The sequence below is a fragment of the Paramacrobiotus metropolitanus genome, unplaced genomic scaffold (assembly GCF_019649055.1).
Source record: "Paramacrobiotus metropolitanus isolate TYO unplaced genomic scaffold, Prichtersi_v1.0 Parri_scaffold0000056, whole genome shotgun sequence".
Classification (NCBI taxonomy): Eukaryota; Metazoa; Tardigrada; class Eutardigrada; order Parachela; family Macrobiotidae; genus Paramacrobiotus; species Paramacrobiotus metropolitanus.
In genome coordinates this window covers 302,640-320,595 of record NW_026570276.1, presented here as the reverse complement: position 1 = coordinate 320,595, position 17,956 = coordinate 302,640, and the positions used below count along the sequence as shown (strand labels likewise).

Below are 17,956 nucleotides of genomic sequence, written 5' to 3'. Positions count from 1 at the left end.
TTGGACTCGAGTTGTTGTTCCAGCTCTCTGACCTTCCGTTTTGAGTCGCTCGATACCGGAGGTTTGGGAGTCGATGACCTTTCGTTGTCAGCCCTTCCTGACGCCCTTCCCACGAAGGTTTCTTCCGATTTCTCCTTAAAGGTCATCTGCAGAATTGCATCCGTTAGGTCAGCTTCTTTCATTGCGGTGTGAAATGACATCTGCATTGTCTCGTCTTCGTCATCCGTAAAGTATCTTTCGTCACTTGATGCTGGGCTGGTACCCTTCTCTTCTAACCCCTTAAAGGTCATCAATTCATCCGAAAGGTCATCCAGCTTGACCTTTCCTGCGTCTAACAGCTGATTGCTGTTGACCTCGTCGCCCCCTTCTGTGACCTTTTGACTGACTTCGTTCTCGCCCTTCTTTAACTGATCCGCGTTTTCCTCCTTGACCTTTTCGGCCGACCGTGACATTCCTCCGGTCTCGACCATCAGGTCTGCTTGAATCTGTCCATCAGGTGCCGTTCTCCCGTCGGTAACCTTTGACTGGTCTACCGTGTTATCTCCGCCTTGACGTCCGGAGTGTCCATTCTCATCGCTCGAGCTCTCCATATTCTGCGTTTCTTTCAGAGCCTTTTGATAGGTGGCTTCTGAACCTTTAGAGTCCTTCCTCTCAAAGGCCTTCGGAGCTCGAGTCGATCGATCGTGTTCCACTGGCCGTGTGAACGGCTTCAATTTCACTTTATAAGGATTATCAGTGTCCCTGGACCGTTTTCCTTGGGAACTACCGGAGGAGATCGGTTCATTACCGTCTCTATCTTGGTCCATGTCTTTACTTAATTTGGGTGATCGGATAACTTGGACGATGCTGTCAAGGTTTCTCACACGTGTGTTAGATTATGTTTATGTGACTTTTTACACGTGAACAGAAACTAGCGCTGTCCAAAAGGTCACTTCGTTTTATACGAGCTCAGTTGCTAAAGGTCACTCTGCCTTTAAAAGTTCTAAGTCCTTTCTAAAGGTCACTTTTTACTTCAGAAATTTGACTGAGTTCTCGTAAAGGTCACTTCCTTCAGCAAAACTTAACTCGTAAAGGTCATCAGCTGTTTCAGCTTAACGCTTACTCCGAATAAGTAAAGGTCACTTTTTGATTTTAGGATCTTTTTCTGGTAAAGGTCACCAAAACTTTTTGTCAAAACTGCGAACTTCGAGATATTTTTGGATTTTATTTAGGAATTAACAGAACTCAACTTAAAACTTGCGTCAAATCATCAACTTTCCATCTTCGTTAAAGGTCATCATTCTTGTCAAAATTTGGTAAAGGTCACAATCTCATCGGTCGACTCAGAAAAACTTTTCAGCTGGCTACGTCACGTTCTTGTGCGCCGTGCGCAAATTCTCCGCCTCGTCTCAAATTCTCAGCTTCTAATTGGCTGAATCTTAAGCTTGCTTCAGCTTTAATGCTGCGCCAATCACAGCGTTAATAACCGACCAATCAGAGACGTTGTTTTTAAATTCTAAGGCAGAGTGACGTCACAAGGAAATGTGAAAATTTTCGCTAGCGCGCCGTGCGCAAATGTACCGCCTACTTTCTCGCTCAGCTCATCACCGACCAATGAAATTTGAGAATTTTACGTCTGCGCCAAAGGCGAAATTAATAGCGTATGATCGTATGATGTGTGCGCGTATGATGTGTGCGCCCTACTGCCGTAGGGTAGCACCTGAGCTCCACAGCCGACAGACCAAAAAGTGGCTTGCCCACTCGTGCCCCCCTTCGGGCTTCTGCCTCTTCTGGCAATCTTTTTCGGCGCTTGTGCCCCTCCGAGCAGAACTACTGCCGTAGCCCCACTCGTGTCAGATCAGCCTCAGCGCACTCTACTGCCGTAGAGATGCACCTCGTCAGATCTGCTGTCGAGATCCAAGCTCCTTCTCCGACTGCTTCGTCAGCGAGCCCTTCCTCGCACACTTCACACACTCCGTCAAATGGACGGGGAAACTTCAGGGATTATCCTGGAGAACACGTCGTCTGCTACCATATAAGACGGGAACCTGGGAAGGTTCACGTCGTAGAACCGGAGTTGACGTAACTTCGTCTACCAAAGAAATCTGGCAGTGCTACAGCACACACGCTATGGAAAAGCGAAAAATGGCCTGACTGCTAGAGATTTTTAATCCAGACTAATTTCGACAGAAATTCCAAATGTGCAACTCCGCATTGCTGATTACAGCAAGCGCACGTAGCTGCCACACCATGCGGTGGCGCTGAGAACACTACGGTGCTGCCTCGCGTAGGCGGGCGCACAACCAAAACACAACAAACAGCCAAGCGAGGGTGTACGCTGAGTACGCCTGCGCTCACAAACCTAAGAAACGAACGATGGGGTCAGAACTGTCCCATTCACATTTCTTTTTCGAATTCTTCACATATGACTGATGTAAGCCCCACGCCGACTTGGTGTACATTCCAATACTAAAGACAGTTGGTGCGGCATTTTCCGCGAGACAAGGAGATAACGAAATTGCCCTTCCAAAACTTCTAACTACTAAACTTACTTCGGTCCACATGAAGGGCCTTGGTCTGCGTCGAACAACCAAAGCTGCTTTGCACGCTGAAGGCCAGCACAACCACGGCAGCAACCACGAGACGATGACTCATTATCGAAAATTGTATAAGAAATCATTCTGAAATGATAAAACAGTAAAACAAATACAATCTAATAAAAATTTATTCAGCAAAAGACATAGCACTTGGTGAAATTTAAACTGATTGATGATGCTCTGATAATGGCTGTCTGTGTATTTACTGGTTCATTCACCTGCATTTTTTGCCGACTTAAAAACCAAATTCGAAGATTTCGTAACCACGGGACACGTCGATAAAATACGGTGAGTGTGATAAGTAGAAAGAATTGTATCTACAAATTACAGTCCAGATAGAAAGAAAAGGAAACTTCCGCTGATCTGAGAAATGTGTACCGTACCCATGCATTCCGCTACCGTACATGTCTACGATGGAGTGGCTCAGTGGCTCCCCATAATAGGGAATTTTAGATTTCACATGGTTCAGGCTCCGTCCACTAGAAACTACTGCGTCACATAAACAGTACGTTACCAGATTGAACAGCGTTTAAAATGAGCCGTTGCACGGACATACGGCTGAGCCGTTGCACAGATCCACGCAAGGCAGATAGTTTTTACGCGTCAGCTAACGACGTTAGGTTACGGCGCCTTACGTCGCGAACGGACGTAAATCGACCCGTAACGCCAACTTCTACCCGCAAGTCGAACTGGACGGAACTTGTTTTGTGAAATCTAAAATTCGCTAATGTAATAATGCATGTACCGAGTACGTGTATCTGTACAGTACGTGCAGCAAGTCGTTATTCGCGTTCGGTTTCAATCAAATACAGAGGTTTCATTAAAAATTTTATTTAAAAATTTTCGGTTTCATTAAAAATTCTGTACATAATACCGGATTGATCATTTATCGACACAGAAATTTCTTGAGAGACTGTCGGATATCTTTTAGCGCCAGAGCGAACAGTATAGGATCGGTGACGGTTTGGACCCCGAAGAGAAACGTCACTGCTTCCGCCGTTGTCTGATTGTAAATGTTGGTAAAGGGAACTAGAGCATAGTATACTGTCATTGGCGTCCAGAATACCAGGATGCTGCTGGTGAGAATAGTCAGTAGCACAAGGCTGGTACCGTGCCGCCGTGGTTTCTCACTAGTGTCGCAGCGACCTTTTTGTACTGGAAACGGTACGCTCAAGTGATGCGGCTGCTGCTGTTGCCTAGCGTGCTCATTTTCTGGAAAGAAAACCTTAAAATGATGAACCAGCCACGAAGAAATAAAAGCCGTATAAATGTGTTTTAAACACGGCCAGGGTCAAAAAGAGGGAAGGAAAATTAAAGGGAGGGATTTTCTTTGGTCAAAAAGAGGGAGGGAAAACCAAAGGGAGGGATTTTGACTGGTCGAAAATAGGAAGGGAAAACTAAAGGAAGGGATTTTGACTGGTCAAAAAGAGGGAGGGAATTTCTATGGTCAGGAAAGGAAGGGAATTTGGGCGATCATAAAATTTGAAGAAGTTCAGAGCGAGCAAAATTTGAGCAAAACAAACTTTTCAAGCACTACCTTTGGAAGCTGTTGTAAGAACTTTAGATATACTGTAGCGGCAATCTCCCACTTCACAAAAAAATCATGTCACATTATTTTCCCAGCATGTTTGAGATTGGATGCATTATGGAACGTACTTACTTACAAACCCCATGCAGTTCATTGTGTAATTAAGCACACGAGCCAAGCGAGCTTTTTTTTATCAAGGGGACGAGCGAAGCCCGCGTTTCCTCTTATAGGCTTATACCAGCAATAGGAAAAGAATCTGATAAATTATTACACCATCAGTTTTGAAAATGATTTTGGAACTAAAACATAAGTACTTACTTACTAATACCTGCAACTCCATTTAGTTTATTTTGTAATCAAGCACGCGAGCGAAGAGAGCTTTTTTTTTATTAAGCGGACGAGCGAAGCGTGCCCGCGTTTCTAATTCAAGACATGTTGAGGGTTCGATGCTCGGGGAGTACCCGTGACCCTACGGTCGCCGAGTGACCTGCGGGCCGCCAATGATTTTCGTTATATACAACTCAACATGCTCAGTCGAACTAAAGGACTCTGGGACCTTGAACCCGGGTTCCCGAGGTCGATACCACGATACATACTGTTAATGCACTGTTTGACGCGCTGAGTTTAACTGAGGTCCTTGGGGACCTCAGACCCTGGTCCCCAAGGTCGTCACCACGAAAAGTACCGTATATGCACAGTTTAGTGAACTGAGTCGAACCAGGGCACTCGGGAACCTCGAAATTGGGTATCGAGGTCGCAAACTCGGGTATCTCAACCTCACATCTGTGTTTGCGCTTACGCTTATGAACTTTAAAATATTTGGAAACCCGAGTCCAACCGTAAGCGCCAACCAGAATCTGAACCCCAAGTCGAATTTCTAAATATTTCTAAAATTATTTTTCTAAGCATTTCTAAATATTTCTAAATATTCTTTATTATTTCTAAATATATAAACATTTTAGATGCCTCTGCAGACTTCTTATTAAATAAACTTAAGAACCTTAAATTAGCTGAGTATGCAGCATTCTAGTTACCAAATTTGAGCACATTTAATGCACACAATATGTAAGCGTAAGCATCTCTAAGCAGGGCGCAATCCGAGGGAAACCGAGAAACGGCTGAAAAAGGCGCCGATGGGGGAAACGAACCCCGGCTACGTCGTTAGATCCGCGTAGGCAGTACCACTGCACCACGGCGCAATACGTTGAAATCCTTTGAAAGATTTTGTCGCTTTACGTGAGCCGCTTTTCCGCTCACACCTCCTTTGCAGCTTTCGCTACGTCCTCGTAGCGAGACTAAGCGAGCCTTTTAGCGGCGGCTCCGGCTCACCGCATCCTCTATTCATTTTATCTTTTTTATTCGTTTTTGCTCTGTTCCTCCCGTTCGAGGTTAGCACACTAATCTCATAGGCGAAGTGGACGTACCGAACCACGCTCTGCTACCATCTAAGCAGGGCGCAGTCCGAGGGAAACCGAGAAACGGCTGAAAAAGGCGCCGATGGGGGAATCGAACCCCGGCTACGTCGTTAGATCCGCGTAGGCAGTATCACTGCACCACGGCGCAATACGTTGAAATCATTTGAAAGATTTTGTCGCTGTACGTGAGCCGCTTCTCCGCTCACACCCCCTTTGCAGCTTTCGCTACGTCCTCGTAGCGAGACTAAGCGATCCTTTAAGCGGCGGCTCCGGCTCACCGCATCCTCTATTCATTTTATCGGTTTATTCTTTTTTGCTCTGTTCCTCCCGTTTGAGGTTAGCACACCAGTCTCATAGGTGAAGTGGACGTACCGAACCACGATCTGCTACCATCTAAGCAGGGCGCAATCCGAGGGAAACCGAGAAACGGCTGAAAAAGGCGCCGATGGGGGAATCGAACGTCGGCTACGTCGTTAGATCCGCGTAGGCAGTACCACTGCACCACGGCGCAATACGCTGGAATCCTTTGAAAGATTTTGTCGCTTTACGTGAGCCACTTCTCCGCTCACACATCTGTGCACTTCACTAAGGAGCTACAATCTTAACTTATTGGCGATTCTCAAAATTTAAGCGCCAGTTCTTCTTATTATTCATCTGGCCAATCAGATAGCTCTGAATAAATGAGGGCGTCCATATGTTTGAGGCCACCTGAACGCTACTCCTGAAATTGCATATTTAGCTACACAAAGATTCAGTGTCGTTTAAAAGCTGCCTTTATAAGCTTTTTGAAACTGCTTTAAGTTTCTTTTTCTTTGATGGCTTTGGGACATCTTCCAAACCGTTTTTTTGTTTCCATTTTATGACAACACGGTGCATTCAACTCAAAAGGTAAATATTAAATGGTTTGTGCGGCCAGAAGTATTGCTTCGGTTAGCTTATAATATATAATTAATGATAATAAAAAGGAAAGTCTACCGATTTGCTCCGCATTTTCCTCGTTCTTAAACTTAAAAAGGACATGATCGAGTAGCTTATAATTTCAGAACATCCGGCTCTTAAATCGCTCGCTCTTAAATTTGTACGCCAATGGGTACAGAGGGGTTGGCTCATAACTTAAGAGCTTCCGGTTCTCAAGTTTTAAGAATCTGCCAATAAGTTAGGATTGTAACTCCCTACTATCCAAAGACCCAAATTCTTAAAAACCAAACAAGTAACAGGCGAAATTTTAATTAAATAAACCGGTTAAATCAGTTATAAACCTAAGGAAAAAAAATTAAACAGCCAAATAACTAAATCTGCAAAAAACGAAATACCTACGTAGAGAGGCAAATATCCGATATTAAATTTAAATGGCCAAATATGTGAATCTGCAGATATAATTGTCTCGAATGGCCTATTTTCGAAGCAACTGGTAGGCTTGGTATCAAATTAATAACAAATTAACAATCTAATTACTACCGAGTGCATCCTAACAAAATAAATCTCTTAACAGCTTGCTCTATAAGCGAAACCCAAATGACAAATTAGAAGTTTTTTTTATATTTCGTATACTTAAGTTAACATATTTTATATAGTTCTATGACTTCTACTTCTATCCGAAGCCCAGTGTGGAAATACTTATTTCCTAGAAATACAACCTCCTTAGTGGGTAAAAAATTAGGAATGCAAAATTTAATAGAGCTTAAGCGCATAAAATTTGAAAATTTCGAGTTATTTCAACTTATTTGTTTTTCTTTTCATTTAGTTCACTTAAAAGATACCTGCTAAGTTGTGAAATGAATATCAAATTATTTCTCTCATTGTTAAATTTTTCCCAGATTTTTATTTTTAATCATTTTGCATAATGAATTTTTAAGTTATTTTAAAAGTCTTTTAAAATACTTGAAAATTACTTTTAAATAATTTCCAACTAGTTTTTGAATCTAAATCTGATTTCAATATCATTTTTTCATTCTTAAACCCTGTGTCTACTTGCTTATTTCTTTTCTAATTTTTGCACTAAAAATTAATTTTTGAATTCACGGCACAATTCTCGAGCATTGTTTTAGTTTCAAAATCATAATCAAAACTGATGGTGTAATAATTTATCAGATTCTTTTCCTATTGCTGGTATAAGCCTATAAGAGGAAACGCGGGCTTCGCTCGTCCCCTTGATAAAAGAAAAGCTCGCTTGGCTCGCGTGCTTAATTACACAATGAACTGCATGTTGTTTGTAAGTAAGTACGTTCCATAATGCATCCAATCTCAAACATGTTGGGAAAATAATGTGACATGATTTTTTTGTGAAGTGGGAGATTGCCGCTACAGTATATCTAAAGTTCTTACAACAGCTTCCAAAGGTAGTGCTTGAAAAGTTTGTTTTGCTCAAATTTTGGCTACCACCCATTTCGCCAACGGGACATTTCGGCAACCAGACAATTCGCCAACCACCCATTTCGCCAACGGGACATTTCGGAAACCAGACAATTCGCCAACCAGACATTTCGTTTTTACAGTTGCCTGGCTGACCTTACATGATATGTACTGATGTACAGGACATCAAATTTATTTTAGCCTGCAGGTTAAATCAGGATTCACACTTCGCTGGCCATAGCAGTACATTTTACACGCATTTTTATTTTATTGATCAGTAAATAATTACGTACAGCATCGCATTCTGTGTGATATTACAAGAAGAACAGACAAACTAACAAATAACATCCCATTCATGCCTTTACTGACAACCTGCCATGCCCGGTTAAATAATCAGCAGAAACGTATTGAAAGGCGATTACTTCTAATAAATATCGTACAAATACGACTTATAATTAATAATATTAATATTAGTAAATAAGCGATTGTGAGAGTGAAGCTAACTTGTAAAGTCCGAATTATACGACAAGCTGCTGCGCTGCGGTCTGTCCATGAGAACTTTACAACATGATTTCCAGATTAATGGCAACCGATCTCTGATAGCTGATAGTATCCATTTGCCCGTAGCTGGACGCGACGTTTTTAAGCCGCTTGGTGACCTCGAGGTATTGCTTCCTCTGTTTAGGTATTTCACCTGCCATGCGTGCAGCGGCCTGTGTTTGCTGGTGAACAATTTCCCGACACAGTAGGTTAAAAAACTGATAGATACCGGGATGGTCTTTGTTAATGACATCCGAAAACGTGCGATGCCACGCTTCTAAGCGATTGGTCGTACGGTGAATATCCTGTTCAAGTCTATCCACACAGCTCCAAATTCAACAGGATATAGGGGCCGTTTAATGCGACATCCGGTTACTCGAAACATAGTTGTTGTTTCACCAACGTATGTTGTTTTCAAGTACCCGATGAACAGATCGTTGTGTTTGAAGGGAAAAAACGGCGCGTCCAGCAGTTCAACAAGGGCTCGTTCTAAATCCTGTACCGGCACGAACGCGAGTGCAAAAAGCATGCGACAGGAAATGTTGAACTCAGCATTGGTCGCATAAATGGGTCCGTGTCCCAGGGCAAGACGTTTGCGATATAGGCTTTGTCCGAAGTGAAAGTTGCAACCTATGAATAAATTACTGCAAACATTTTAAGAAAGTTTACAGATTTTCTGAATTTAATTATATTTTAATATTGTTTTTAGAAATATTTTTTGATTTTATTATAGAAACCCAGAAATTATATTTTAAACACAACAAAGAATTTCTATAGCATAATAAATATTAATAATGAATACGTATAATTACGCTAATAATACTCGTAATAACCAATAAAAAGTATTAATAATTATTAATGATCAATAATTATTAACAACATTTCTGCTTTCCAAAACAGCAGTAATACCGTCGTTTAACCTTTGAAAATCGTGAAATAAATACTTGACTCAAATAGCACTAATTAATGTCAGTTGCTGATAAATAATTACTAATCATAGAAGCAGAAATAATAATCAGCAGTATTAATAATAGCTGTAGTAAACAATAAAATCCATATATTTTAATATTTAATTTTACCTCGTAAAAATGACACAGTTTATTGGATTAATAAAAATACTGATTAAAATTCACCTCTTAATTTTGACGTCGTAAAAGCATTTCGGAACGCGATGATTGCTGACTGCTCGAAGTCCATCAACATGTATTCGGGTCCGACTTCTTCAGATCCACTTTTCTGCACCAGCGCTTCTCGGAGTATTGTGAAAAAGCGTCGATAAATGAGTTCACATTTATTTGGCAGTAGCGCATAAATAAGCGGAGCCGTTGCACCACAAACATCCCCATGCACCGTGTACAACTGCGTAAAAACAGGCGGGCTGACGCTAAAGGTGCCATCACCGAGCCAAATATTGGTTCTGTCCAGATAAACAAAGCATTTTGGATCTCCGAACACAATAATCCGATGAATGTCTTCTGCACCAGTATCGGCAATTAGCACAGATTCATTGCGCGATGTTCTCTTCAGAAAATAACTGCCATCGATATCAGCCAAGCAAATTACACGACCTGTAGGGATACCTTCCGCTTTTCTTTGGCGTCCAATGGTTTTGGCAAGAGCATTGTAAGAGGACATCTTTACTGCAGCATACACTGGCATCTCCGCGCGAACTTCATCTATGATCTGACGTGGTCGTTCCACTGTATTGGCTGCACGAACCTTTAATGCCTGCCTGGCTGATTTCGCCATAACCTTAATGACATCCGGGGCATGAGAATGTTGGCCCCGCTCAACAGCTTTGCCATCAGCATAATATAAACGAGCCTTGAAGAGTTCCCTTTCTCGACAACGCCAATTCTGACAGTTTTCCGTTCTGTCTTCTGCGCGCTTCCAGAATTCGATATACTGTATACTATAATGTAAACCGTTGTAATTTAACACCTTGCCTTTGCGATTAGTGAAAGAAAACGATATTTCCGCCATAATTAACTAGGCAGTTAATTATCTGTGCCCTGCTATTCAGATACGTTGAAGGAAAGTTGGAAAATTGTGGTTAATAATACGACATTAATCATATTATTCAACCGTTCCAACGGTTTTTTATTTCCGCATATAAGAAGCGGCACTGAGAGTTCGATTTACTTAAGGCCATGGCTAGTTCGGCTTTAATCATAAGGTGCCGTTTTGCAAAAAGAAGCGGCTATATAGAATGAAGACTGCTCTATTAGATGGCAACATTATCAAAGTTATAAAACTGCAGGGTTATGAAATATGAATTTTTCAAGTTAGCTGCCTAAACTAAATGATGGTGCAAGTAGTGACTGGCCCGGCTCACCATTACAAACGCTTATGCAAGTTAGCGCACCTGCGATGAAATCAATGGAGAACGCAGAATTGTGATCCACATCTTTTGTTTTAGTGACCGCCATAAAACCGAGCACTGGTCAGTGGAATGAAAGCAAACACCGAAGACAATAGATTTTGATCACACCGACGTGTGGTAGGAAGGGAACAATCGGCTGTCTGGACAGTGACTATGGTTTGGTTTGTGTGGTGGACTGAAACAGTCAACGTGCCTTTGACTGATGTAAACTTGCCTGAACTTTCGAAAGCTACCGTTCGAAATGCGCCAAATGAGGTTTGAAAACTAACTCCTAATTCAGGGCATATAACAAAATTTTCAAACTTGATGCATTGGATTAAGAAAACCCATGAAAGTATACTTGCGAGAGCGATTTTGAAAAAAATCGTTTTTACTCAAGTTATATACGAAAATCGAAACACTAAAAGTGTTTCTTCCAGTTTTCGAAGTTTAAAATTTTTTTATCAAAAAAAGCCCTCTCAAGGTGCAGGAGAACTGCGTTTACGATTTTCTGGGTGGTTTATCTAAAATTTTGTATGGTTCCCTGCAGACTAGTTAATTTTTAAGCGTGATTTTTTCGATTGAAACTTTAAACTGTGTGTTGTAAACCGATCTTATCAGTCTAAAGTTGTGAATTTTTGTCGATTTAAACTGGACAGACAGATGTATCGAGAAAGAGATACGATTTTAAAAACTTATAAAACCGGCCTTCTTGATCTGAATTAAGCCGAACTAGCCTTGGCCTTAAACGCTGGAAAGCACTAAGCAGCCTTGCTCGTAATATCACTGCAGTAATGATTTCGAATCGAACTCATTTACATCAGTGATTGTTTACGTGCCGCTCAGTTTCGAATCACATTATACGATGTACAGTCTATACGTCATTTTAGCGTTGAGCCGTGTGCATATAATAGTATATGAGTAAATACAGCTGTGTGTTGCATCTTGTGTGATTATATTTTACAAATTACCAGTAACTAAGACTCGTACATCAGTACATGTATGTACTTAATTACGCAGAACGCAGTACAATGTGCGTAATATATGGGGAAAAATGAGTCAAGCCGAACCAGTCCCTTGTACATCTGATGTCAGCCGGCTGGTGTATTACGTTGTGGCTATACATGGCGCTTATGTACCGCGCCTGATTTAACCGTATGTATTGCCGTAACGTCACACTCCAGGCGGGTGACGGCAGCAGTACAGGGAACTGGGCCGAGTAGACATGTTTGTCCCCCTATATTCACATATTAGTTTTGAGAGGCATTCCTCTACGAATCCTTATATCAAAAAAGTACTGTATTTGACTAAACCGGAGCGACGTGCCCGGTTGCCGAAATGTCCCGTTGCCGAAATGGGATGATACCCATTCTACAGTCTAATGTTCTGTATAGAGTATGCCGACCTAAAAACCGTTTTTTTACGCAACGTTCAGTTGCTGAACGATGGCGAATTAGGATGGGCAAAACGCGTAAGCCGGGCAAAAGGTCAAGTTATTATCCGATCTTTGTGAAGATCCGCTGTAAAAGACGGAGCGCTGTGAAAACGAATTTGAACCAAAACCTGATTTACTGTATTTCTCTGCCTTCTCAAATTTAATTTCTTATCGTCTTACAAAATTATCTGACTGTGGAAGGACTTAAAACGGTGCGGAAAAAATGCTTCGGAATGGGCGAAAATGAAAGCTTCGGTAAATAAATGCGAAACTACCAGTAAATACGGTGCACCCGGCATTTTTACTCTTGAAACATAGTCGCTTGTATACGCGGATGCTGGTTTACCGTGTCGAAAATTGGAATCAAACCGTTCATCCGCCACCACCGTCACCGTATTGGCCGTTCTCCGCATCCCGTGCCCTCTCACGGACGAGTGCATCTGCGCGAAGATCCGCCGGTGCGCCTGGTGCTTATCAACAATATACGGATACACCCCGGCCACCACCACCAACACCCCTAACTCCACATACTGCACAGCGTTGATCCACACCTTCTGTGACATCACCGTGGTCACATTGATATCGCCACCGGACTCGTCCAATGGCAGGCGGTACCACAGCGCATCCAGCGCCTCCCCGGGGACCAGCAGCACGTGCCCGGCCAGCCACGCCCCCACAGAGAACCCCACCGCCCGGCGGGCATTGTGATACTTGCGGTACCATACCGGGAAAGCGGCCGCACAACGTACATGATACATAGGGTTCGCCATTCCGCCCGGGATGAGCGGCTGGTGATGTTATGGAACAGGGAGGTGTTGGAGAATGTCCCGTTTTTCCAGAACTTTCCATAATCATCATTGTAACGAGTGTTGCATGTAGAGCGTACAATTAAAACTGGCCAATAGTCTGGGGTTAAAAAATCTGATAGTGACAACAATTTGCAACAGAAACACATCAAATGCGCATAAATGATAGCACGGGATTCGAGCAAAGAAGCACTTGTTTGCGCCATATGCGTTTAATTAAACCATTTTTGTAGTTTTACAATGTTTTTATAAATATGCGCCGTCGCGTGATGCCATATTTCGAAAACAGGCAAAAATTTCCGTTAAAAAATTTCAGATAGTTTTTTAATCTAATTTCCATAATTATATTATTAAATAATTATTTAGAAAAATATATATCTGTATTACGACTGTATGTACGTATCCAAAAAAGAAACCACCGTAAAGTATAATTATTACGGCGTGTATCATTACACGTACGCCGCTACACGGTAAGGCATGCAGCACAACGTCGTTTATTCGCTGAGTTATCACATCGGTTTCTTTCTGGGAGCCGAAAGCATCGCGATGGTACTGTATCGCCACTCAAGAATCATACTCGGAGATGCGCACATCCGCATATGTAATGAGACGGTCAATGAAATATGGATTAAGGAAAAGGGGCGGAAAATGCAGCACCGGCAATGCTTTAGCAACGTCACCTTTTGCAGTATTTTCCGGGGTATCCGAGATTTATTAAGGTACAGTAAAGTCTGTGAGATTGAACATCTGCGAACATTGAACACGGCTTTACATTGAACGCCCGCCTAAGAACCGGCGCGTCTCGTAGAATATAACATAGGGGGGCCACCGCGAATATTGAACATCTGTGTAAAGTGAACATTGAACGCTTCACTCGGAACCGTACTAATGAAATTACTCTGTGCATTGTGAACAAAGGCATAAAATCCGGCTCCGGGATGTGAGAAAGACGGCAGAGAGAGAATGATTTTGAACAATACCGTTTTAGATGCACATTGTCCACTTGTTTTCACACAACATGCAGTGTGTTATCTATACATTCAGGCTGTAATACAGCTGATTTTGTTTCGTTGATCTACAGTGTTTTCGTACTAAGATGGCGTTAAAAGTGTCAATAGTTGGGCGCGATTGCTTTGAGATTAATTTGCAGTAAGCCTAACCCTTGCAAAGACTAGGCACAATAGGACGGACCCCGATAGTTGCTTCGGGGGGTCCATCTTGCTGCCCCTGGGGAGCCCCCCAAGTTGGTGCCCCCAGGGGCAGCTACTGCGAATATTGAACACTCGTCTACTTTGAACGCTTTTGAAGAAACCGCAGGTGTTCAATGTACACAGATTTTACTGTAATTGGTGTTTACCCAGCGCTGGGCGGATGATGCGTGCCGGATATGCGGAAATCAAATATCGACTAACCGTAGACAACAAGTAAATGCGAATTTCGATGTGCGTATATGCCATGCAAAATTTATGATATATTGTATACACAAAAACAATGGACTTCAAAATGAATCTTTCTGGGACTAGATTAAATGAAGTGTGGTTTGATCGATAATTTCCACGCAGCGCATGAATTCGCAAAGGAAAATGTCAAAACTATTTCAACTGCTGGTTTAGTTCACAATATCATTTTCAAGATTAATTTAATCGTTTAATAATATGGAATAAATCTTGATTAACTGAAATCCAAATCAAAATAAGTAGCTTATCATTAAATCGATTTTTTATGTACATATTTAGCCACATTTCTAATTTATTCAATACCAAAACATGTTAACCAGTTGTACCTAAAAATCGATTAATTAAACGGGTTCACAATTGATTTATAATGGTGGAGGTCAATTACATCTGGGTAACCGTTGCGCGACGGGTAACGGGGAAACGCGTAAAAAATGTGACGTAACAGCGCGTAAGCAAGCAAACATTCTGATTCGTAATCACAAAATCTGGGATGGGTTTCAGCTTACTTGTCCGCGTAAGCGTTGCGCTTCGACGTCGAAGCGCAACCATTACCCAAACTACGAGTAATTCCTAACTCTCCTGCACAGATTAACAAAATTTGTTTGTGTTTGGACCAAAACTAAATCCGGCGACCCAGGGTTGCACTCTAAAACTCATAATTAACTTTTTTGACGTAATACCACACTTAGCACATTACAGCATTAAAAATGAGTTTTTCAGTTCCACTTCGGTGTTCAATTTCTCTCTTGGCACGGAAGCGTACTCGACTTACGATTGGGCGATAATTTTTTTGCTGAGTCATGGATACTTTTTTACGCGTTTTCCCGTTACCCGTCGCGCAACGGTTACCCAAATGTAATTGAGCTCCACCAATGAAATGAATAAACAGTATGTAGATAACAACAATAGACAATGCTCGTAAATTTGTACAGGATGACTGTACTGAAGTACAGGTCATGTTAAAACTTGATTTTGCTAATGCTTTTAATACGGTCCGCAGAGATGTGATGTTGAAGAAAGTGGCGGAAGTTCTTCCTCAATATTATGCGTTTATTTCCGCGGCATACAGCGCTCCTTCGTCATTGTTTTGTGGAGACCAAATTATTGCCTCTGCTCATGGTATCCAGCAAGGGGATCCTCTTGGTCCGTTACTGTTTTGTTTGGTCTCAGCTAATTTGTCCAGAGAATTACAGTCAGCATTAAAAATCTGGTTTTTGGATGACGGCACGTGCGGCGGGGTTCCGGATACAGTATTGGAAGATTTCATGACTGTAATGGATAAAGCACGCACACTTGGCTTGCAGCTTAACTTGTCCAAATGTGAGCTGCGCGTTTTTGGTGGCACTGAATCACAGCGGAAAGAAGTCATTGAAAGTTTCCACTCTATTTCACCTGAGATTCAGCTGGTTTCGTCGGAGCAGTTGGATCTCCTTGGTGCACCACTTACTGATTTGGCAATCGGGCGAGTGTTAGATGGAAAGATCGGTCAGATACGACGTCTGACTGATCTGCTCGGTGTGTTGCCAGCGCATCAGTCATTGTTCCTTTTGAAGAACAGTCTTTCGCTGCCGAGATTGTTGTTTACTCTTAGGTGCGCCCCGTGTCGGAAGTGTCCGGATAAGCTGCGCCAGTTTGACGATACCGTGAGGAAAAAGGCGGAAGAAGTCACGAATGTAGAAATGTCCGAAACTGTGTGGCGACAAGCGGTTTTATCTGATCGCCTTGGAGGAATCGGTCTTTGTAAGGCTGAGGACGTAGCGTTGCCCGCATATCTGTCTTCGTGTTACGCTACCGATTCTCTGGTCAGTGAGATTATTCCGGACTCTGGTCAAAGCCTTAGAGAAAACGTGGTCAAGGTTTATCAAGAGAAACTTGGAGAAGACCCACCGCCCATGCAGAGCCGTCGATTCCAGTCAGCGTGGACCGGTTTGATGTACGACAAAATGCGCCGTCTCTTAGTGGACAATGCCGACGTTATCGCTAAAGCTCGCTTGTTGGCCCTGTCTACAAAAGAGTCATCTGCATGGTTGTCGGCGCTGCCTGTGTCCAGTTTGGGAAACCTTCTAGATGATGTCAGTTTACGAGTAGCTGTGGCTTTGCGTTTAGGTGCTTTTATTTGTAATGAGCACAAGTGCCGTTGTGGCGAAATGGTTGACAGGTACGGTCATCATGGCCTTTGCTGTAAGAAAAGTGCAGGACGGATGCGGCGCCACAGCGCGCTTAACAACATAATACAACGGGCTTGCGGATCTGCTAAAATATCCGCCATCTTGGAACCTCCCGGACTTGATAGGGAAACTGGAAAGCGACCAGATGGCATGACTCTGTATCCCTGGCAATATGGAAAATCTTTAGTGTGGGATGTCACTGTAGCTGACACGCTAGCGGCAACATATATCGGCCAAACTTCTGACCACCCTGGCGCTGCCGCGGAAGCCGCTGAGATTCGAAAACTAGGGAAATATGAGAAGTTGACGGATCGATACATTGTCCAGCCCTTTGCTTTCGAAACTATGGGATGCTGTGGACCAAGCACCAGTGGGTTTATCTCGGATCTGGCCAAACGTATTCGGGAGCAGACTGGAGAAAGCCGTGCGAAACTGTTTTTGATGCAGCGTTGCAGTTTAGAAATACAACGGGGCAATGCTGCCTGTGTTCGTGGTACAGTTGAGTGCAGTCGCAATCTTGATGAACTGTTTTTGGTTTTCTAGAAGTTTAATAATATAATTATACAGAATTTGTGCTACTAGGGATGTTGAAAGTTTCCGGATTTAAAACATAAGCGAGAGTAATAACAATAGACAAAGAATTAATTCCAATTAATTAAACTTCATCTGATAATTAAATGAAAAAATTAATTATCATTAAAAACAATCATAATATATCCTATTCATCATAATATATCTAGTCATAATCCAATCAATAATATATCCAATCAAAAAACAATCATAATATATCCTTTCTTTGGTTCGTTGAAATAATTCAGAAAATAATAATGTAAAACATTTTGCTAACAATTTCCTGCTTTTGAGTACGAACACAGCATTTTTATGTGTAAGGAATCGCAAGAAAATGAGCTTTATTTTTTGGCAGTACCACCGCATCACCAGGAAAAAAACAGGAAAAAATAATTAGCTGCTAAAAATCGCACTGATGCAGACAGATTAGTCGTCATCAACTGTACTTTCCACAGCTGCACCCAATTACACCATCAAAATCAATATTATAAAACTTATTTTCAACTAAGTCAATCCGAAGGTCATACAATGGAATAATTCCGGATATACCCAAGAAAGATCTTGAGGACAGCTATTGATCATTCGCGACATTTAGCGATACACGATCTTGCAATCCTTTTGACAGCTGAATAAATTGTGCACTGTGCAGCACTGTGCAGTTGTTTTCAACTATTTAACGTATCGCGAGTTTTTTCGATTTATCGAGTTAAACGTAACTTATTTCCCCAAAAACGTAACTCTCGTAAA

At 42.1% G+C, this 17,956-nt stretch overlaps 2 protein-coding genes across 2 annotated transcripts; one reads left to right on the top strand and one right to left on the bottom strand.

Moving 5' to 3' along the window:
- Nucleotides 1–8,175: 8,175 nt before the first annotated feature.
- LOC129592877 (uncharacterized) lies at nt 8,176–10,106 on the bottom strand. The gene is made up of 2 exons (XM_055489019.1): nt 9,545–10,106; nt 8,176–9,041 (listed from the first exon to the last, which is right to left on the bottom strand). Exons 1-2 carry the CDS (start codon nt 10,068–10,070, stop codon nt 8,689–8,691), a joined length of 879 nt encoding a protein of 292 aa, XP_055344994.1. The 5' UTR covers nt 10,071–10,106; the 3' UTR covers nt 8,176–8,688.
- Nucleotides 10,107–15,390: 5,284 nt separating this feature from the next.
- On the top strand, nt 15,391–17,182 carry LOC129592826 (uncharacterized). Its single transcript, XM_055488953.1, has one exon. The coding sequence runs from the start codon at nt 15,428–15,430 to the stop codon at nt 17,180–17,182; it is 1,755 nt and encodes a 584-aa protein (XP_055344928.1). The 5' UTR covers nt 15,391–15,427.
- The last annotated feature ends 774 nt before the right edge of the window (nt 17,183–17,956 follow it).